At 41.6% G+C, this 22,491-nt stretch overlaps 1 protein-coding gene across 15 annotated transcripts in view; it reads left to right on the forward strand.

Moving 5' to 3' along the window:
• Positions 1-900: 900 nt before the first annotated feature.
• Positions 901-22,491, forward strand: part of csnk1g1 (casein kinase 1, gamma 1) — a 69,539-nt gene continuing 47,948 nt past the window's right edge. For 14 of the 15 annotated variants that reach the window (XM_021573399.3, XM_090209041.1, XM_090209051.1 and 11 more), the window contains exons 1-4: positions 913-1,096; positions 8,063-8,403; positions 12,241-12,281; positions 14,311-14,380. In XM_021573399.3, the coding sequence (XP_021429074.1) occupies positions 8,226-8,403; positions 12,241-12,281; positions 14,311-14,380 (289 nt within the window). In that variant the 5' untranslated portion in view covers positions 913-1,096; positions 8,063-8,225. Of the gene's footprint in view, positions 1,097-8,062; positions 8,404-12,240; positions 12,282-14,310; positions 14,381-22,491 lie in introns of all 15 variants that reach the window. The other variant, XM_021573428.3, reaches the window with a different exon arrangement.

A 22,491-nucleotide genomic window follows, 5' to 3' on the forward strand; every position in this document is an offset into this window, starting at 1 on the left:
TTTTGAAAGTGCCATGTTAAGATTGATAAGGATGTCTAATATTTAAATATTTGCAAACTGCAAACGTTTCGTTGCAAACAAGACACTGGTTTGACATTGGAGAAATATGGTAAATATGCATATTACTCCGTCAATTCTTGCCTGAAACTTCTATTTTCATTATCCACCTTTCTTTTGAGCCCTTTTCATAGTATATTTTCTCTTGGTTGCAAGCAATCAATGCACAAATAAATGTAAAACTAATTTAAAAGACATTGGGGATTTTATCAGTGTAATCAGTTCGAAAATATTAGGATGTGTTATTGACATGATTATATAGCCTACTAACCAGATGTGTAAAAATGAAGTGTTTAATTTGCCAATGAATTGGGCCACTATTATATTCTGTTCTGTCGACTATTAGCTGACAAAAAAATTGACCCAAAGCCAAACCTATGACCGACTGCTGTTGTACACTAACCTATTTTGGATATTATGGATAAGAGCAGGAATGTTTTGTATTTGTCAAGCATCGATCATCATGTCACCAGAATAAGACACTCGGCATTTATTGGAAAGGAGCATCAAGCTCACCACCCTGCGAAGTTCATTCAAATGTGCTTACTCTGGAGCCTAACAAACTGCATGGTCTCCCTTGTCGTAGTGGGAGGACCACACAACATGTCATCGCGTGACTCCCAAATTTACTTCGATATGATTGTTATTATAGGCTATCAATAATTGCGCATAAAGGCGTTTCTACAGCTATTTCTCTCATAATTAATTTGACAACGCAAAAACATGTCGAAACCACAAATGATCTGTTAGCATTTATACAATCGTACCAAACCGCCATACAAAAATTCCTCACGTGGTTTTTTTTCGTAGACAGATTTTGGGCGGAGTAAAACCTCTCGCTTCGCCTCTTCCTTCCTTTCTAGTTTGGATCAACACTTCCGGAACACTTTCATATCAGTGGAGGCGAACTGAACAGGGCTCTGGGAGGCATAGCTTGACATAACCTTAGCCAAATTGACATCTCGATCTTGTTTCTGGCGTAATTGTCACTACACAAACGGAAAATAAATGACTAAATGCACCCAGGATCACATTGAAAGTAAGTTTATATTTCCACAAACCTCGCAAGATCACATTGACTAATAGCTAAAGCTAGTCCATTAACGTTTGCTAACCGCTGCATTTCTGAACGACGCCGGCTAGGCTAGGTTTAGCAGCTAGCTAGCTAACAACTTAATACCCTGAACTAAAGACAGTGTCTGGACAATTAGCTACCTTTAGCCAGCTAGCTAACGAACTACCTAGACAACATTTTGACCACACAGGGAATGCATCTTGGTTTCACTGTTCTGTTTGTGTGGTGCCGACAGTGGATGGAATTGGGAGTGTTTGTTGCTAGTCAAGTGCGAGTTTCCGTCATTAGTTAACTAGCTAGCTATATCGTTTATGGGCTAATAGCTAACATTAGTGATTCATTTTGTTCTAATAAGTAAAACGGAGAGTCGCTAGTTTATAATAAGTAACGTTAGCTAATGTAAGATATCTACAGTAAGTTAGCTAGTTAGGTCCAGTATCTGTCCCGTTACTCAAAACCTTGTCAGAACCAAACTAGCCAGGTGTCTGAGTTGAGCATTTCAGCCAAACAATATTCGTCTTTCCAGCGAACTAATCTAACCCTTCCTGAAGTAGTATGCAACCTACGTTAGCTAACTGGCTATGCTATCTAGATCATATTAACGTTATGGTCATTGATCCTGTCCAAGTAGTTGAGGCTCGTCATAAAATGTACAATAACTTTTCAATGGCTTTTCCAGGTGGCCTAGCCACATCCTCCTTGAAGATGGGACGCTTATAATAGAGGCTATCTCGTGAAATAACTTTAAGTAAGAATTTGGTTTAAAAAAATATTATAGTTTAATCTACTCTGCTGGTTCGTTGTTATGTTGGTCCTGTTTGGGTTGGAATTTCAGACAATGTTAACAGGAAAGAATCAGGCTATATATAACAAGTTGACGATCTATGGAACCCAGGACTCCCTCCCAAACAGTGGCTGAATTGTTACTGAGTGGGCTATCCTGGCTAAATAAATCAAATGACATGAGCTAAAAAAAAAGTCAGTCCCATCTCCTGTAGTACCTGCGGTGTGTTACAGGGACCACCTGCCAGCAGTCTTAACCAATTCAACATGTAGAATTGTGGACCGCTGTCGTCAATGGTTTCACACCCTTCAGCGTGCCAATCCAAAAACTAAACTAAAGCTTGGGCAGTATGTTCCAATGAGTCTAAAATATGAAGACAATCTAGTCAGCCCTACCCGATCAGATCAAACCTCCAGCAGCATAGTTAGCTAGCTTGCACTGGAGATTGATCCAATGGTCCATTCAAAGCATGGAACTTTTATTTTTTAACAACCTTTACTTGCCATTCTTGACTTGGAAGGCACAGGTGTGGATAACATTTTTTTTTGCGGAATATTCTCTGGGTATCAGAGTTCCACCAACAACTGGAAACCGACATTTTACAAGACACTACATCGAGAATGTAGAAAGTATCAGCAAGTAGGCTAGAGGTTGGTTGAAAATAAACGTACCATGCTTTGAATGTACCATCGCACGTTAGTTAACTATGCTGCTGGAGGTTAGATTCTGATCGGCTAGTCAGAGACCATCGGTGGCAGTCCTGCATCTTTCTGTAGTTTAGAAGAGATGATTTAACATTGGCTGTTTTTTTTCTATTAGTTTAGGCCTGTGTCCAGGTTGTTTTATCCAGACAAAATTACTCCTGCTTTATTTAAATTTACTCTTGGGGATTTCCCAACCTTTCTGCCTGTTTCCAGAGTGTTAAACTTGGTGAGCAGGTGTTCATTTTTTTGTTTTTCTTCACTGCATGTTCTTGACTCCATGGTAACACAGGGCTGTCCATGTTACATCACTGTGTAGCAGGGGTTTATCATAGCCAATTTTTTTTTTTTGAAACGCTCTTTGTAAGCCATAATGCTCTTTAGGCCTAACCTATATTCCAGAGCCTACAGTAAGGTTTAAAATGACACCAAAACTTGCACTATACCATCAGATACTGTCTTAAAGGAGCCCTGTGAAGGCTCAAATTGAACAGGACATTTCCTTTTTTTGTTAAGGTATGAACAACCTGTTTGCATTTTTGTTGTTAATTTGTCATAGTTTGAGCTGTCCATTGTGTAACATGTTTGGCAACATAAGAACTTCACTCCTTGACGGTGTGACATTGTTTCAGTTGATTAAATGCTGCGAATGGAAAGAATACACAGGTCTCTATAAAAACATACATTGTTAGCTATTCAGACAGTGAGAATGTATTTGAAACACACATCAAACAACAACCAGTGTTATCAGCAGTGTAGTGGCTACTGTGTCATTCCACACATTATAGTGTACCACATTATGATTCATAACACCCATAAAACCTAGTGGTAAAAAAGGGAAATGGTTCCAATCGTTTTTCCACCATTCATGTTTCCCATAGGGGATTTTGGAAACACTTCAAATAAGGGCTGTGTTTTGTGTAGGCTTACCCTGGTGTGACATTTTGAGAACTGTAAATCTCTCTAGGACAAGGTGACTTATCAACATATTTGCCTGTTTTTTCCTGCAAAAAATGAAATGCTAATTAGCTGCTAATGTAGCTATTGTAAAGAACTACAAATACCATGATCTGATCTAATGTTAGCTAAATGTAGTAATTAATAAATTGCCTAAGACTCTTTAAATAGACAATGGACAATACCTGTTTGCAAAGGTGTCAGCTAGAGTTGACGTGCAGGGATTTGTCGTCTTGCATCAAGTCTACATTAATGCTAATTATCATTTTCAAATCAGAATAAATAAGTTGAATATATTGATAAGTCACCATGACCATCAACGTGGTTATCAAAATGTCACACCAGGGTAAGCCTACATGAAACACCTCCCTTTAAGTGTTTGTAAAATCCCATATGGGAAAAATAAATGTTGGTAAAATGACTGGAACCATTTCCCTGTTTGACCTCTAGGTTTTATGCGTATTATGACACCTACACTGTGGGGCTCTATAGTAGGCTTAGCCATGAAGTGGGCGAGGTGCACAGAGCTGGACTTCGCATAACAGGAGCTATGCAGAATCCCTTCAGGGAGGAGGGAGCGTTCCACTAGTTCTGAAGTGGGAATATGTGAGGGTGGTGTGACTGAGTCACTGCAAGCGTGAGACACACACAAACATTCTCTATTGAAACACCAGCCTTTGTCACAATGACATGTAAAAGACCTGCCCCTGTACTTTTTTTATTTGTCCTGCCTTAAGAAAAAAACAGCCTATTTTCATTGGGCAGTAACTGGATTGAAGTGTAAAAACCCCTCCATCCACAGCCTTTTCACTCCATAGAACTAGTAAGGCATCAGTGAACCTGAAATTGCAATGAAATCCTAGAATGTCTTGAATTAGTGCACATGGAACATGACCACTCTGAAAACAATCCATAAATAAATAGGCCTGTCAAACATACTGTAGGTCTAAATTCATTATTTTCCCTGATAATTTCCTCCAATATTGGACTGTTCATGGCACTGCCTTTTTGCTAAAGTTATCCTCCACATTGCCGGTAGATCGGTTTAGATTGAGAAAAGGGTCTCCAAACCAGCCTTGTAACAAACTATGGCCTTAGTGAAACAGTCAAAGGTTTGAAGGTCTTGCATCTAGGGTGCAGGAAGCACAGAACTATCTTTGTCTTTTGATAGCCATCTCACAGTGACTGCTTTTTTCCCCTCTATCACTTCTCCTCTGCGAATAGAAACTCTTTGATCCAAGCGCAGGAAATCTCTCATAGGAAGCTGGCCTAATTTGTGAGATCCCATGTCACTCAGCTGAATAACAAACCATATTGTGGAGTACATTGACATATCCCTAGCACCAAGGCCCTCTCCTGCCATTGTCAGAGGGAGATGGAGCAGACAATTGTAGGAAATGAAGGGGGATCTGAAGACATTGATTTTCTATAATGACTTTCTATAATGAATTATTAACCAAATGCTTAATGTTTTCTGCAGGTTGGTGAGACCTGTCCTGCTATGTTTCATTTCGGTCTAGTAGTGGCAAATATATCATATACCATCATGATTACTGAGGCTAGGTCAATTCCCCAAAATGTGTGATGTAGTCTTAAATTTGTTAATGTATGGGAAATGATTGATTCACCTAGTATGTAGGCCTATCCACTATAATGGTTGTAGTTTAGTTAATAGCCTAAACTCTCACTGTGTAGGTAGTACAGTATATAGGTAGCCTACGTATGTCTATTAGTTACAAATATGGTATATTTTCTAAAAGGAAGCCAGCTAGTGATGGCTATTTAACAGTCTGATGTCCTTGAGATAGAAACTGTTTTTCAGTCTCTCGTTCCCAGCTTTGATGCACCTGTACTGACCTTGCCTTCTGGATGATAGCGGGTTGAACAGGCTGTGGCTCTGGTGGTTGTGCTTGATGTTTTTTTGGCATTCCTGTGACATTGGGTGCTGTAGGTGTCCTGGAGGGCAGGTAGTTTCCCCCCGGTGATGTGTTGGGCAGACCGCACCACCCTCTGGAGAGCCCTGCGATTGCGGGCCATGCAGTTGTCGTATACAGCCTGTTAGGATGCTCTCAATTATGCTTCTGTAAAAGTTTTAGGGTTTTCACCACACTGTCTGTGTGGGTGAACTTTTTCAGATCGTCAGTGATGTGTACGCCTAGGAACTTGAAGCTTTCCACCCTCTTCACTGCGTTCCCTTCGATATGGATAGGGGTGTGCTCCCTCTGCTGTTTCCTGAAGTCCACGATCAGCGCCTTTGTTTTGTTGAGTAAGAGGTTATTTTCCTGACACCACACTCTGAGAGCTCTCACCTCCTCCCGGTAGGCTGTCATTGTTAGTAATCAGGCCTACTACTGTTGCGTCGTCTGCAAACTTGATCAATGAGTTTAAGGCATGCGTCGGCCACGCAGTCATGGGTGAATAGGGAGTACGGGGGGGGGGGGGGGCTGAGCACGCACCCTTGTGGGGCCCCTATGTTGAGGATCAGTGAAGTGGAGGTGTTGTTTCCTACCCTCACCACCTGGGGAAGACCCATCAGGAAGTCCAGGACCCAGTTGCATACAGTGGGGTTCAGACCCAGGGCCTCAAGCTAAAAGATGAGCTTGGATGTTACTATGGTGTTGAATGCCAAGCTCTAGTCAACGAGCAGCATTCTTACATAGGTATTCCTCTTGTCCAGATGAGATGGTGTTATCGCTATTGCATCGTCTGTGGATCTATTGGGGTGGTAAGCAAATTGAAGTGGGTCTAGGGTGTAAGGTAGAGCTGATATGATCCTTGACTAGCCTCTCAAAGCACTTCATGATGACAGAAGTGAGTGTTACGGGGCAATAGTCATTAGGTTCAGTTACCTTATGTTCCTGTACCCAAGAAAGCAATGGTAGACATCTTGAAGCAAGTGGGGACAGCAGACTGGGATAGGGAGTGATTGAATATGTCTGTAAACACTCCAGCCAGCTAGTCTGCACATGCTCTGAGGACGCAGCTAGGGATGCCGTCAGGGCCGGCGGCCTTGCGAGGGTTAACATGCTTAAATGTCTTACTCACGTCGGCCACGGAGAAGGAGAGCCCACAGCGGTGGCACTGTGTTATCCTCGATGCGTGCGAAATTGATGTTTAGCTTGTCCGGAAGCAAGACGGCGGTGTACGACGTGGCTGGTTTCCCCTTTGTAATCCGGGATTGTCTGTAGACCCTGCCACATTTGTCTCGTGGTTTAACAGTTGAATTGTGACTCCACTTAGTCTCTATACTGACGTTTTGCCTGTGATTGCCTTACGGAGGGAATAACTACACTGTTTGTATTCAACCATATTCCCAGTCACCTTGCCATGGTTAAATGCGGTGGTTCGCGCTTTCAGTTTTGTGCGAATGCTGCCATCTATCCGCTGTTTCTGGTTTGGTTTGAGTACACTTCCTGATGAACTCTGTCATAGCCGTGTATTCGTCAATGTTATTCTGAGGCTACCCGGAACATTTCACAGTCCGCGTGATCAAAACAATCTTGACGCATGGATTCTGATTGGTCAGACCAGTGTTGAATAGACCTTAGCACAGGTACTTCCTGTTTGAATTTCTGCCTATAGGAAGGGAGTAGCAAAATAGAATCGTGATCAGATTTGTAGAAGGGACTGCAGGGGAGGGCCTTGTAGGCATTTTGAAAAGTTGAGTAGCAGTGGTCCAATATTTAACCTACGTGAGTACTACAGTCAATGTGTTGGTTCCCTGTGTTGCCATAAACCCAGGCCACAGCCCTTGCATTGAATAGGGAGGTTAAGGGGACTGGCTACTAATGCTTCCACATCCCTCTCATTCCTCTTCATGGCCTTGGCAAATTATCGCCAATCTGCACTGCCTCTGTACTTATGAGGTGAATAATATCAATTAAGAAAATACTGGCTTGGAGGAGGGGGGGCTGATAATGTAACCCCTGCATGTAATCTGAGATTTATGTGACTGATTTTGAATTTGGTAATATTTGTCTTGTGAGTCATATCATTCGTATTGAGATGGCTGTCAAACATGTTGTGAAGACAATTGATACTGTGGGAGTCATTAAATATTTATGGAGCCACCTCTTGAAATTTGCTAAATTATTAAATGTATTACATTTTTGTGTGTGCAGAAAACAACAGGATAATAATATTGCAAACCCTAGGATGAGGCTAAGTGTTAGGCTACTTTACATAGGCCTATGTGGAAAAACTTGTGAATAGTGCAGGATGGCACATCTGAACTGTCCAGCAAGCTTGTCAAACTGGGGAATACCATGGTGCTCTGGGAAAAAGTATTCTGAAAGTATAAATTAAGGACTCTCCTGTAGATAAACTCTGGTAAACAATATAGTTGAAGTGGTCAGAATGTTTTTTTTGTGGAGTTCTTTTATTGTCATGGGTTATCATGGGTTATCAATACCTAGTCACTGCATGGTTCATCTCAGCAGGAAAATTAAATTAGACTATTTCTGACATTTCCTTTCCTCTCGTTTCCAGGATACCTGTGAAAGCTCTTGCTTCCCACCCAAATGTCAAGGTCACAGTGACCGGGGCGGGCGGAGGCAGAGCCCGTTGCCCCGGCCCCTTTGCCCAGCTGCAGAGCAGCCCCTGTCAGGGAGCACATCCTCCCATTCCAGTCCTCTGGGTGGCACCTTGAGCCATGGAGCACTCACGGGAGAAAGAGGGTGAGAGACCTGCACGCAGCAACAAGGCAGGTCAGGGGCGCAGCGGGCACTCGCGCCCCTCGGGATCAGGCTCCTCCGGAGTGCTCATGGTGGGGCCCAACTTCCGTGTGGGCAAGAAGATCGGCTGTGGTAACTTTGGAGAGCTGAAGTTAGGTAAGAACAGCATAACCCTTTAAATAATATATTTGGGGTGTTTGAAAACGACAATACAGTATATACTGGATGTGTGAACATTTGTTTAAAGCTGAAAATGTTGGTCCTTGACTATGTTCTACTCCTCTTGGAAATGTGAAACCTTGTTCACTGATATTCCTAGTTCCTTCTCCACCATACTATCAAATTGTACATGGTGCTTAACTGTGTACACTTTGTTAAACACTGTTAATCTTATCATATCTCAACATGATGAATCAAATTGGATGCAATGACGGCATCATAATGAGTTCAGGCCCCAGCTAATCTGCCATGGCTGTAGTCACTTGAATGGACACCCAGATTACATTTTCATTATGGATAATAACTTTGAGAGCTGAATGTCTATCCCCCTGCACCTCCATCTAAGATATCTGGGTTGTCTAATGACTCTTCTCCAGGTAGGACAGTGAGGAGCATTAAGTCATATGAAATGACTGAGCTATAGCCAGAAAGCTCAGGCTTTACTGTTTGTACTGAAATGGCTCTGTCCTGAAACTGGTTGAGAGACTAAGATTTGCCTTCCCTCTGCTCTGCTGCTGCCCACATGGAAAATAGTCCGGGAGGGGGTGGGCGAGAGAATAGCTTTTCTCTGGTATCCTCCATGCATGCACTGCTGAAGTTCGGAGGCCTATTGTTTGCCTATGGCATTGTCACTCAGCATGAGTGTGGCTTGGTTCCATAGGCTCATCGACTCACTTTTGAGGGATTTAATAAAGGCCTTAACTCTCCTGACATTTAAAAAGCCTACAGGTTGTAAGACATCTTAACATTTTATGTAAATACTTAATGACTTAGGAGGGAGTTGTTATTCAGTCCTGTGTTGTCTTTTGACGAGATTGAATCAAATTTTACTTTGTTATAGAAATGGGCGATATGGACAAAAATCCATATTGTGGTGTTGTAATAATAAAATAGAATGTTAAGTTTCTAACATTAATGTGCACCAGTTCTTTTTTTTTTTATGATCCTTTAAACTACTACTAGTTTGATGGTTGTAGCCATCTGTGTCTGTGTCGATACATTTTTGGTTTATCGTCCTAACTCTACTTTGTTAATCAAGGGACCTCACAACAAATTGTTCAATGTTGAAATTCCAGCAATCTCAATGTTCAAGCAGAGGATTGTGTTTGTTTTGAATAGAACATGTCACAAGGTGTCTTCATTGAGCTGGTGCTAACCATAAAATAAGCCTCCATGATGTGTACACTAAACCTTTAACCTTTTTAGTCTGGAATCTCAAAATATTAGTGGTCCATTTCAAAATGCAAAATTTCACTTTATGTAGTATTTTTAAGTAAACTACTTGAATCCTACAATTATCAATGTTCTCCCACTGTCCTACGTATTACCCCAAACTTATACAAATATAATTTCACTGCTCTGCGCAGGATCATTGCATCCAAACACAAGCCTTGTTGTTCTCACTTTCCTACCTAGTGTCACACTGTTGGCGTCAGCACTTTCATTCTCAGCTTGCCCCGCAAACGTGCTGAGTTTCACATGCCTGCAAGGGGATTTATGCCGCACTTCTCTCAGATGACACCTTTTTTATTGCAATATCACTTACAGCAGGGGTTGGCAAAAGGCAGCCCAGGGAAAGAATTGTGGGCCCCCAAAGTAAAATAGAGTTAAATTAATAGGAGGGATTTATTTTTTTGGGTCAAATTCCTGGTGATTTGTCTTTCATCTAAAATGAGTTTCATTCAGGAAATCTGTTCACCAAGTATTCCCACGAATAAGAGACATACAATGCCTTAGTGTGCACCCCTTGACTTTTTAGTTGTTAGTTAGATTTTTTTGTCACCGGCCTACACACAATACCCCATAATGTTAGTGGAATTGTTTTTATTATTAATTAACAAAGAAAAGCTGAAATGTCTTGTCAAGTATTCAACCTCTTTGTTATGGCAAGCCTAAATAAGTTCAAGATTAAACATTTGCATAACAATTCACTTAAATTGCATAGACTCTGTATGCAATAATAGTGTTGAATGTGGCTTTTGAATGACTCATCTCTGTTCCCCACACATACAATTATCTGTAAGGTCCCTCAGTCGAGCAGTACATTTCAAACACAGATTCAACCACAAAGACCAGGTAAGCAGACATTGAATATCCCTTTGAGCATGGTGAAGTTATTAATCACACTTTGGATGGTGTGTCAATACACCCAGTCACAACAAAGATACAGGTGTCCTTCCCAGCTAAGTTGCAGGAGATGAGGGAAACTGCTCGGGGATTTTCCCATGAGGCCAGTGGTAACTTTTAAACAGAGATTAATGGCTGTGATGGGAGAGCTGAGTAGTACATTGTAGTTACTCCACAATACTAACCTAATTGAGATTTAAAAGGAAGCCTGTACAGAATAAAAATATTTTTAAATCATGCATCCTGTTTGCAGTAAGGTATTGAAGTAAAACTGCAAAAAATGTGGCAAAGAAATTAACTTTATGTTCTGAATGCAAAGTATTATGTTTGGGGCAAATCCAATACAACACATTACTGAGTACCACACTCCATATTTTCAAGCATAGTGGTGGCTGCATCATGTTATGGGTATGCTTGTGATCATTAAGGATGGGAGTTTTTCAGGATAAAAATAAATGGAATGGAGCTAAGCACAGGCAAAATGCTAAAGGAAAACATGGTTCCATCTGCTTTCTGTCAGACACTGGGAGATGAATTCAACTTTCAGCAGGACAATAACCTAAAACACAAGGCCAAATCTACACTGGAGTTGCTTTCTAAGAAGTTGGTGAAATGTTCCTGATTGACTGAGTTAGTTTTGACTTAAAACTACTTGAAAATCTGTGGCAAGATCTGAAAATAGTTGTCTATGATCAACAACCAATTTGACAAAGCTTGAATAATTTAGAAAATGATAATCGGGAAATGTCTCACAGTCCAGGTGTCCAAGGCTCTGAGACTAACCCAGAAAGACTCACAGCTGTAATTGCTGCAAAAGGTGATTCTACAATTTGACTGTGTGAACATATATGTAAATTAGATTTCTGCATTTCAATATCAGTAAATGTGCAAACTTTTCTAAATACATGTTTTCACTTTCATTGTGATATTTAATCCATTTTGAATTCAGGCTGTAACACAACAATGTGGAATAAGTCAGGGGGTGTGAGTACTTAAGGCACTGTATGTGATCGTGTCTCAATGTAATTAAGGTATACAATTACGATTTTGATATCTAAATCTATTTCTGGGCTTAGTTGTGGTCCAATTTGCAGTGTGAAAATTGTTATAATTGTGTTCCTGCCCACTGACCATCCTCTCCGCCAAAATTTGGCCCGCGGCTGAGTCTTGTCTTCCCCTGACTTAGGAGAGAATGTATGCCTCGCTCACTCTATTACCATCAGAGACAGATCATTCAAGGAAAATGGAGGAAAAAATTACTTTGGCTTTGTTCATTCATTTGAAGTTGGTAGTTTTATGCAGGACATGCACCCAGTGATAGGCTACACATGATGGGGTTCACAAACTGCAATACATGGCATTGCACAATAGGCATATGCAGATGCCTAATGGTGCATTTAGTGGCCCCTGGTTATTGTCCTCATCTCAACTGTCCAATTCGAACGTTGTACGTCTCTGACTTTCCAGATGCTTTGTTCAGTCATCACTGATATTTGTGAATCATGTGTCTTCGAGACCTATGGGAGTTTAAATGGTTCCTTAAGACTCCTAAAATATTCCTTGGTGACTGCACTGGATGTGCCATCTCGTCTGTTTGAAATAAGTTGTTTACCCAACCTTCTAATAACCCTTTCTTTTTTTATCCAGGTAAAAATCTCTACACCAATGAATATGTTGCAATAAAATTGGTAAGTATAGAGCCTTTATTAGGGTTGGGCGGTGTTCTGATTTTAATATTGTCCTTCTCTCACCACGGGATTTACGGTATTACTGGTTTAGTACACAAGGGGGCTCCAAAAACACCAAGCCTATTGGGCATCTCTTACCAGAATGCTAACCAAATAAGCACAAGTAATAGCCAATTTCCACATAGGCTGCTAGCTAAATATGCTAAAGAGCGTAAACACAAATAAGTGAATTGCAAAGACAGGCAATCCAGCTCATAAAGTTATAGATGTGTAGGTAATAGCTACCGAATGTCTTTTTTGTTGAATTTGGACATTTGCAAGGCGATTTCAACGATAGACATTGTGCAAATGAACAAAGTTTTTATGCATGCTTGTCTGAAGGAAGAACAATACTGCCTCTGGAGCAGCATGTCTACATGCTGTGTCTGAAGTCGGCAGAGTAATGGGCCTGCCTCCCCTGCTCGGGAAGGAGCAGACGGGCCAAGAACGGACTGGAGAAAAAAAACACAATGAAATGAAGATAACAGTGGCAGCTGTACAAATAACTTATCCAAAGGGCTTTGACTTTTCAAACATGGCAGAAAGCTAACACGATATGATGCCCCGTCACCTTATTAATAAAGTCACTTACTAAGATAACACGACCCCTGAGTTGAACTTGCTAACGCAGAGTTCTGTGCAGGAAATCTATATCAAACGCATAACAAATACCTTTCTGCATTTTGTAAGCATAGATCTAAAATACTACTTGTTGTAATTTCTGCTTGGCATCCGACTAATTTTGTGCTTCAGTTGCGCTTCTAAACTCTGAGAATTCACAAAATGGGCATTCTATTAGCAGACAGTGCTCTGACTGGTGTGTAGCTACTGTTCTCCCGTACTTAAGTTTAAACCGTTCTTTGGTAAAATGCGAGATGAGCTGATTTTAAATAAACAAAACATTAGGAAATGTAGCTGGCTGCATTCTTTCTATGATAGGCCTTAACATTATAAATATGATGGCCATGCATCGTTTTTGCAAGAAATACCTTGCATTTTCTTTGTAATCTCATTTACTTGTGGCTGCCATTTCAAATAGCGTTGCACTTCTGTAGTTATCTGATGAAAATAAAGCTGTTTTCTGCTGAATGAGTTGCACTAATGTATGTTCTGTGAAGGAAAACTGTAGTTGCATGATCCTGATCACTCTATTGAAGCAAAAAAAAAAAAAGGACTTTCAATAAAAAACACGACCCCTGTCAGTACACTGCTGGACCTGCTCCCGCGTTCTCCCATTGTGCTATTGACAATCAAATGTGACTGGCTCAGCTGTTCTGGGGAGCTACTTAATTTTTTATTTTATTTAACTGTTATTTAGCTAGGTGAGTCAGTTAAGAACAAATTCTTATTTTACAATTTAAATTATTTTTTAAAACATTTATTTGCTTTATCTTGGTCAGGTCGCAGTTGTAAATGAGAACTTACCTGGTGAAATAAAATGAATGTTCCTTTTTTTCGTTGACTGCTTACCCCGGCCAAACCCTCCCCTAACCGGGACAACGCAGGGCCAAGTTTGCGCTGCCCTATACTTAAGCTTCATAATGTGACTTGTGAAATGAAGAACGCAATCTGCTTCATCTCCTAATGCATTGCACAAGTTGACTGCAGGTATTTACTTAAAGAGGCTGGGGGAAAAAAAGAAAAGTTTAAACCGTATGGAAAAACCATCCCGTTGCTATTTTCAAATACCCCGGTATACCATCCAAGCCTTATTTCTGATTATTTCCCTCATGAGATTATCCTCTTTCTAAAGTGAATTGACCCAATGAGCAGCTATCAAAATCATGATATAATATTTTATTTAAAAAATATTTATTTTAATAGTCAATTACATGCTAATTAATGAATTTCTGAACCTTAATTTGAAAGTAGTTTGTTTGAATGATAATTCATTTCATTAATTTTCATTTATTGTAGGTGTAATTCATATTGTGTAGTGAATGAAAAGCCCACCTTCAAATGAAGTTTCCTTTTTGTATTATTCTTCCAGGAACCAATCAAATCAAGGGCACCACAGCTGCATTTGGAGTACCGGTTTTACAAAACATTAGGCAGCACAGGTAAGACCTCCACTCTTCTATCCACCCTTCTATCTCCATCCTCTCTTCCTTTTTTCTGTCTCATTGATCACTCCTACTGACCTGAGGTCACCAGATTGGTGAGGTTCTGTATGAAGACTGTGCCCGTTCTTAAAGGGTAGGTAGCATAAACGTAACATATGGATTTGCATTAATATACTCATCAGAAGTCCCAATGCAAAGTTACACCTCTTCTATTTTGAGTTATTACATGCAATCGATCAGAATGCCGAAGTCATGCCAGAAATTATTTTTGCGAGGTGTGATGCAATTTGAGAGTACTGGTAAAGCCAGCCTATTCCCTGAATTGTAAACGCCAACAGAAATAACTTGAAATGTAACTTCAATTTCATGTAACTTCAAACTTCAAACTTCAAATTTGCAATCATGACTACTGGTTTCAATTAAATTTTCAGCCAACTTGCAAGCAAATACTTTACGAATATTGTTACAAATCAGCTTACCGTGTTGCTAGCCATCTAGCCTGCTAACATTAGCCCTACTAGCCTGCTAACGTTAGCCCTAGCAGCCTTCTTGCGTTACATTAGCACTGCATGAGTCAGCCATTTGCTATCAACACCTAGCTTACAGCTACATTAAAGTAAGCCGACGCTTTGGAAATGCATAACTCCATCTAACCAGTTATCAAATAATGTTACAGGTATATGCAGTTCTTTTGGCTAGCCAGCAAAATGTAATTATTTTAGCCTGCTATCCAGCATACCCAGCTAACTTGTCTAGCTAGCCAACCACCACAGTCGACATAGCTTAGTAATAAGCCAGAGAACAACACCAACTAGTCTAGCACAGGCAGGAACCCACGGAAGACTTGACAGTTGCATTAGCAACCAAAGAAAAGCCAAGGAAAGAGGCCCTACAGAGGGAGATGCCATTTCACAGACCGAGGGAGAGATCGCTAATCCAATATAGTGAGGCAATAGTCCGAGACGGCATTGGGCATAGGGGAAGAGTCAACAACGACAATCGAAGGAAGACTCCAGGCAGATGGTAATGATCACAACAGCACAGTCAGTCAGCTACTGTAGCACACTAGTACTAAGCCCAAGGTTGAAAAACTAAGGTAGCCTACTTCACGGAGATCACGCGGCCCCCACATGTGGGGTATCTGATTGCTTGTTTAGATCGCACCTCTTCGTGATTGGTGGATTGTAGCTCACCAATGCCAACACACACTGAATGGCTAGTGGCTAACGTTAAACAGCTCGAGCAAGCTAACGCAGAGTAGATTTTCCATATGACATTGCGAAATATTGCATTGTTGTTAGTTTAAATAAAATCAAATGTATTTATTTAGCCCTTCGTACATCAGCTGATATCTCAAAGTGCTGTACAGAAACCCAGCCTAAAACCCCAAACAGCAAGCAATGCAGTTGTAGAAGCACGGTGGCTAGGAAAAACTCCCTAGAAAGGCCAAAACCTAGGAAGAAACCTAGCGAGGAACCAGGCTATGAGGGGTGGCCAGTCCGCTTCTGGCTGTGCCGGGTGGAGATTATAACAGAACATGGCCAAGATGTTCAAATGTTCATAAATGACCAGCATGGTCAAATAATAATAATCACAGGCAGAACAGTTGAAACTGGAGCAGCAGCACGGCCAGGTGGACTGGGGACAGCAAGGAGTCATCATGCCAGGTAGTCCTGAGGCATGGTCCTAGGGCTCAGGTCCTCCAAGAGAGAAAGAAATAGGGAATTAGAGAGCATACTTAAATTCACACAGGACACTGGATAAGGCAGGAGAAGTACTCCAGATATACCAAGCTGACCATAGCCCCCCGACACAAACTACTGCAGCATAAATACTGGAGGCTGAGAGGGGTCAGGAGACACTGGCCCCGTCCGATGACACCCCCGGACAGGGCCAAACAGGAAGGATATAACCCCACCCACTTTGCCAAAGCACAGCCCCCACACCACTAGAGGGATATCTTCAACCACCAACTTGCCATCCTGAGACAAGGCTGAGTATAGCCCACAAAGATCTCCGCCACGGCACAACCCAAGGGGGGGCGCCAACCCACTCTAGTGACGCACCCCTCCTCGGGACGGCATGAAAGAGGACCAGTAAGCCAGTGACTCAGCCCCTGTAATAGGGTTAGATGCAGAGAATCCCAGTGGAAAGAGGGGAACCGGCCAGGCAGAGACAGCAAGGGCGGTTCGTTGCTCCAGAGCCTTTCCGTTCACCTTCACACTCCTGGGCCAGACTACACTCAATCATATGACCTACTGAAGAGATGAGTCTAAAACGGATCCTTGAGGAACACCGAAATTTACAGTTGATTTGTCAGAGGACAAACCATCCACAGAGACAAACTGATATCTTTCCGACAGATAAGTTCTAAACCAGGCCAGAACTTGTCCGTGTAGACCAATTTGGGTTTCCAATCTCTCCAAAAGAATGTGGTGATCGATGGTATCAAAAGCAGCACTAAGGTCTAGGAGCACGAGGACAGATGCAAAGCCTCAGTCTGATGCCATTTAAAGGTCATTTACCACCTTAACAAGTGCACTCTCAGTGCTATGATGGGGTCTAAAACCAGACTGAAGCATTTCGTATACAATGTTTTTCTTCAGGAAGGCAGTGAGGTGCTGCGCAACAGTCTTTTCTAAAATTTTTGAGAGGAATGGAAGATTCGATATAGGCCGATGTTTTTAAAAATATTTTCTGGGTCAAGGTTTGGCTTTTTCAAGAGGCTTTATTACTGCCACTTTTAGTGAGTTAGGTACACATCCGGTGGATAGAGAGCCGTTTATTATGTTCAACATAGGAGGGCCAAGCACAGGAAGCAGCTCTTTCAGTAATTTAGTTGGAATGGGGTCCAGTATGCAGCTTGAAGGTTTAGAGGCCATGATTATTTTCATCATTGTGTCAAGAGATATAGTACTAAAACACTTGAGCGTCTCTCTTGATCCTAGGTCCTGGCAGAGTTGTGCAGACTCAGGACAACTGAGCTTTGAAGGAATAAGCAGATTTAAAGAGGAGTCCGTAATTTGCTTTCTAATAATCATGATCTTTTCCTCAAATAAGTTCATGAATTTATCACTGCTGAAGTGAAAGGCATCCTCTCTTGGGGAATGCTGCTTTTTAGTTAGCTTTGCGACAGTATCAAAAATAAATTTCGCATTGTTCTTATTTTCCTCAATTAAGTTGGAAAAATAGGATGATCGAGCAGCAGTAAGGGTTCTTCGATACTGCACGGTACTGTCTTTCCAAGCTAGTCGGAAGACTTCCAGTTTGGTGTGGCGCCAATTCCGTTCCAATTTTCTGGAAGCTTGCTTCAGAGCTCTGGTATTTTCTGTATACCAGGTGTCGTGGAAATGACCTGTATTACCAAATCATGAGAGAGCAAACCACACACACAGGTCAGAGTTATCATAAAGTCCATCTTTAATTATGAGCTTCACCATAGCCCTGTGACTCTCAGATCAATTCAGTGTCTATAAATTAATTCTCTGAGAGTACTTACAAAACAGTTCTTAGTATAATTTATAGCCAAGACACACCCATCAAATCACATGACGAATAACAGATCTTAGGAACATTACACAAAGGAAGATTTACTTGTAAAAGGAGTATCCCATAGCCAGACAGCATTAGGTATATATTTTCGTTCAGTTTGCCCTCTTAGACAAGGTTCTACTTAGTACCAAAACATTACCTCATCCAATGGCATATATCAATTGTCAATTCTAGGTACTCCCATCAAAAATACAACCCCTTTTGGACAAGATCACGGATTGGAGTGACTGGCACACAGACATTGTGGAGCCAACTAACTGGTTCCCCATTAATCACACCATCCCTTCACATGGTTTAGGAATAGTTACAGACACATTCACAGATAAGACAAACCTGACCTCTCCCCTCTCTGGGCCCCAAGTAACTTTTTCCCACAAGCATACTTATGAACATTGATAAAACATCTTCTTTATCAATGTTACCTAAAGGATTCTGATTCTGCCACAACACAGGGAGCTAGTTTCTTATGATAAATGTTTTTAGGGGTGCAACTGCATCTAGGGTATTGCACAAGGTTAAATTGAGTTCCTCAGTTAGGTGGTTAACTGATTTTTGTCCTCTGACGTCCTTGTGTAGACAGAGGGAGTCTGGAAGGGCATCAAGGAATCTTTGTGTTGTCTGTGAATTTATAGCACAACTTTTGATGCTCCTTGGTTGGGGTCTGAGCAGATTATTTGTTGCAATTGCAAATGTGATAAAATGGTGGTCCGATTATGAGGAAAAACATTAAGATCCACAACATTTATTCCATGGGACAAAACTAGGTCCAGAGTATGACTGTGACAGTGAGTAGGTCCAGAGACATGTTGGACAAAACCCACTGAGTCGATGATGGCTCCGAAAGCCTTTTGGAGTGGGTCTGTGGACTTTTCCATGTGAATATTAAAGTCACCAAAAATTAGAATATCTGCTATGACTACAAGGTCCGATAGGAATTCCGGGAACTCGATGAGGAATGCTGTATATGGCCCATGAGGCCTGTAAACAGTTGCTATAGAAAGTGATTGAGTAGGCTGCATAGATTTCATGGCTAGAAGCTCAAAAGACGAAAACGTCATATTTTTATTTTATTTTTGTAAATTGAAATTTGCTATCGTAAATGTTAGCAACACCTCCGCCTTTGCGGGATGCACGGGGGATATGGTCACTAGTGTAACCAGGAGGTGAGGCCTCATTTAACACGGTAAATTCATCAGGCTTAAGCCATGTTTCAGTCAGGCTAATCACATCAAGATTATGATCAGTGATTATTGACTCTATTTGCCTTTTGAAGTAAGGGATCTAACATTAAGTAGCCCTATTTTGAGATGTGAGGTATCATGATCTCTTTCAATAATGACCGGAATGGAGGAGGTCTTTATCCTAGTGAGATTGCTGAGGCGAACACTGCCATGTTTAGTTTTACCCAACCTAGGTTGAGGCACAGACACGGTCTCAATGGGGATAGCTGAGCTGACTACACTGACTGTGCTAGTGGCAGACTCCACTATGCTGGCAGGCTGGCTAACAGCCTGCTGCCTGGCCTGCACCCTATTTCATTGTGGAGCTCGAGGAGTTAGAGCCCTGTCTATGTTGGTAGATAAGATGAGAGCACCCCTCCAGCTAGGATGGAGTCCGTCACTCCTCAGCAGGTCAGGCTTGGTCCTGTTTGTGGGTGAGTCCCAGAAAGAGGGCCAATTACCTACAAATCTTTTGGGAGGGGAAGAAAACCGTTTTCAACCAGCGATTGAGTTGTGAGACTGCTGTAGAGCTCATCACTCCCCCTAACTGGGAGGGGGCCATCGACAATTACGCGATGCCGACACATCTTTTTAGCTGATTTACATGCTGAAGCTATGTTGCGCTTGGTGACCTCTGACTGTTTCATCCTAACATCGTTGGTGCCCACGTGGGTAACAATATCTCTATACTCTACACTCGCCAGTTTTAGCTTTAGCCAGCACCATTTTCAGATTAGCCTTAACGTCGGTAGCCCTGCCCCCTAGTAAACAGTGTATAATCGCTGGATGAATCGTTTTAAGTCTAATACTGCGGGTAATGGAGTCGCCAATGACTAGGGTTTTCAATTTGTCAGAGCTAATGGTGGGAAGCTTTGGCGTCTCAGACCCCGTAACGGGAGGAGTAGAGACCAGAGAAGGCTTGGCCTCTGACCGTTGCTTAATGCGGGGGGAAAAACGGTTGAAAGTTTGTCGGCTGAATGAGCGACACCGGTTGAGCATTCCTACACCATTTCCCTCCAGAAACCATGAGAAAGTTGTCTGGCTGTGGGGACCGTGCGAGGGGATTTATACTAACTTTACTATCTGTACTTACTGGTGGCACAGACGCTGTTTCAGCCTTTCCTGCACTGAAATTACCCTTGCCTAACGATTGCGTCTGAAGCTGGGCATGCAGCACTGCTATCCTCGCCGGAAGGCGATCGTTCTCCTGTATATTATGAGTACAGCGACTGCAATTAGAAGGCATCATGTTAATGTCCTGACGACCCACGTCCAGGATAAAGCGTCCGAAGTGAAAAAGTTAAAAGCAATAAAGTTGAGTGAGGGAAAAACCAAAAATATAAACAGTAATTAAAAAGTAAAAACCGTAAAGTTGTCAAGTAGCAAAGTAATGTTGGCAACAAAACGCACAGCAACACGTAAACAAGTTTAGAAGGTATTCGGAAATAAGTGAAATATGTAAAACCCCCCCAAACACAGCTTTGTAGTCATAGTTGTAGTAACAATCTGGTTACCTAAATTACTAAGTATTTTACTACACTGTGTTAATTTGGTGTGTAAAAACTTATGATTCCTACCCTTTAATTGTCACACGAAAGAAGAATTACCAAGCTCTTCTGTTTTGGAAATTTCACCGGGCCTTAGTGTCTGACAGGTTGAAGGCACTCAATAGTAATCAATTGCACTGGGTGTGTGTTAGGGCTGCACAATTAATCAAATTCACATCGAAATCTCAATATTGACGTGCAATATCCATTTTGCAAGAATTTCATATTGCATTAAATAGTTTTGAAATGCCACAGTCGCATGTGTAACGTCCGATTTGAAAATGTACTTTTTTTCCCTCCTCTTGCAACTGCTTCCCACATAGAGCAAGCCTTGCCCCTCACTCAACCAGAAAAGTTCCCCCTCCTTGCTGTTAGATCCACTTTAAAGTAGAAGTAAAAAAAATGTATGTACAACCAAATCAAACGTTTTGATGTAAATTGAACGTTATCAATGGGTCCAGACACCTTTTTGTGTTTATACACAAGTTTTTGAGAAATTTACCCCAAACAGGAAATCACTTCCTCATCCTTGTTGTGTAGTATGGAGGCCCTGAAAAAACAGGAACAAAGGCTCCAAAAACACCCAAATACGTCCTTTTGGTAATAGTGATGCAGATCTTTAGATGTTGTACACATTAAATTGTCATTCCAAACTTTATCCGCAATGTTATATTCCATTTTCCTGTGACTCAAGCTATACTTCTTCGTCCGTTCTACATGTAACTGCCAAAATAAATGAAACACTTGAGTAAATGAGGATATGTAGATTCTATATATATGATATTTTAAATCGCAGTTAGATTTTTTGGGGCCAATATTGTGCAGCCCTAGTGTGTGTGAGTGCTGTCCTCTTTCAGGTTGCTCACACATACTACCTGAATCTCAGACATTATATTGCTCCACAATATTTAGGCTTTCAAGGCTTTGGTAATGTTTTGCAGGTGTAAAGTATTTTTGTGGTTCTCTGTGTTGTGGTTGGAATGGTTGCTTGGGAATGAGCTTGAGATCTTTCTCTCTCATACACACGTACATTAGTCTCTCCCTCACACAGACACCTCAGTCAATTTGCTACACACTTGTGTCGCTCGACTCGTCTTTGAGTCTCAGGCTCAGATGCAGAAAGTAGCACTGGTCCTGTGGTGTTGATGAGACACCTGCAGAACCTCTGCGGGAGGCGACACGTTGCAATGACGTCTCACTGAATACACTGCTGAGACTGCTTTCGCTTCCCTTTAACAGTAAGTGCTATTTTACAAACCACACCAAAAATGTTTTTATTAAAGTCTGACATATCATCAAATCAAATGTATTTATATAGCCCTTCGTACATCAGCTGATATCTCAAAGTGCTGTACATAAAACCCAGCCTAAAACCCCAAACAGCAAGCAATGCAGGTGTAGAAGCACGGAGGCTAGGAAAAACTCCCTAGAAAGGCCAAAACCTAGGAAGAAACCTAGAGAGGAACCAGGCTATGTGGGGTGGCCAGTCCTCTTCTGGCTGTGCCGGGTGGAGATTATAACAGAACATGGCCAAAATGTTCAAATGTTCATAAATGACCAGCATGGTCCAATAATAATAAGGAGGAACAGTTGAAACTGGAGCAGCAGCACGGCCAGGTGGACTGGGGACAGCAAGGAGTCATCATGTCAGGTAGTCCTGGGGCATGGTCCTAGGGCTCAGGTCCTCCGAGAGAGAGAAAGAGAGGAGAGAATTAGAGAACGCACACTTAGATTCACACAGGACACCGAGTAGGACAGGAGAAGTACTCCAGATATAACAAACTGACCC

This window comes from Oncorhynchus mykiss, chromosome 2, assembly GCF_057628025.1.
Source record: "Oncorhynchus mykiss isolate SJ-2025 chromosome 2, ASM5762802v1, whole genome shotgun sequence".
In the NCBI taxonomy this organism is placed as follows: Eukaryota; Metazoa; Chordata; class Actinopteri; order Salmoniformes; family Salmonidae; genus Oncorhynchus; species Oncorhynchus mykiss.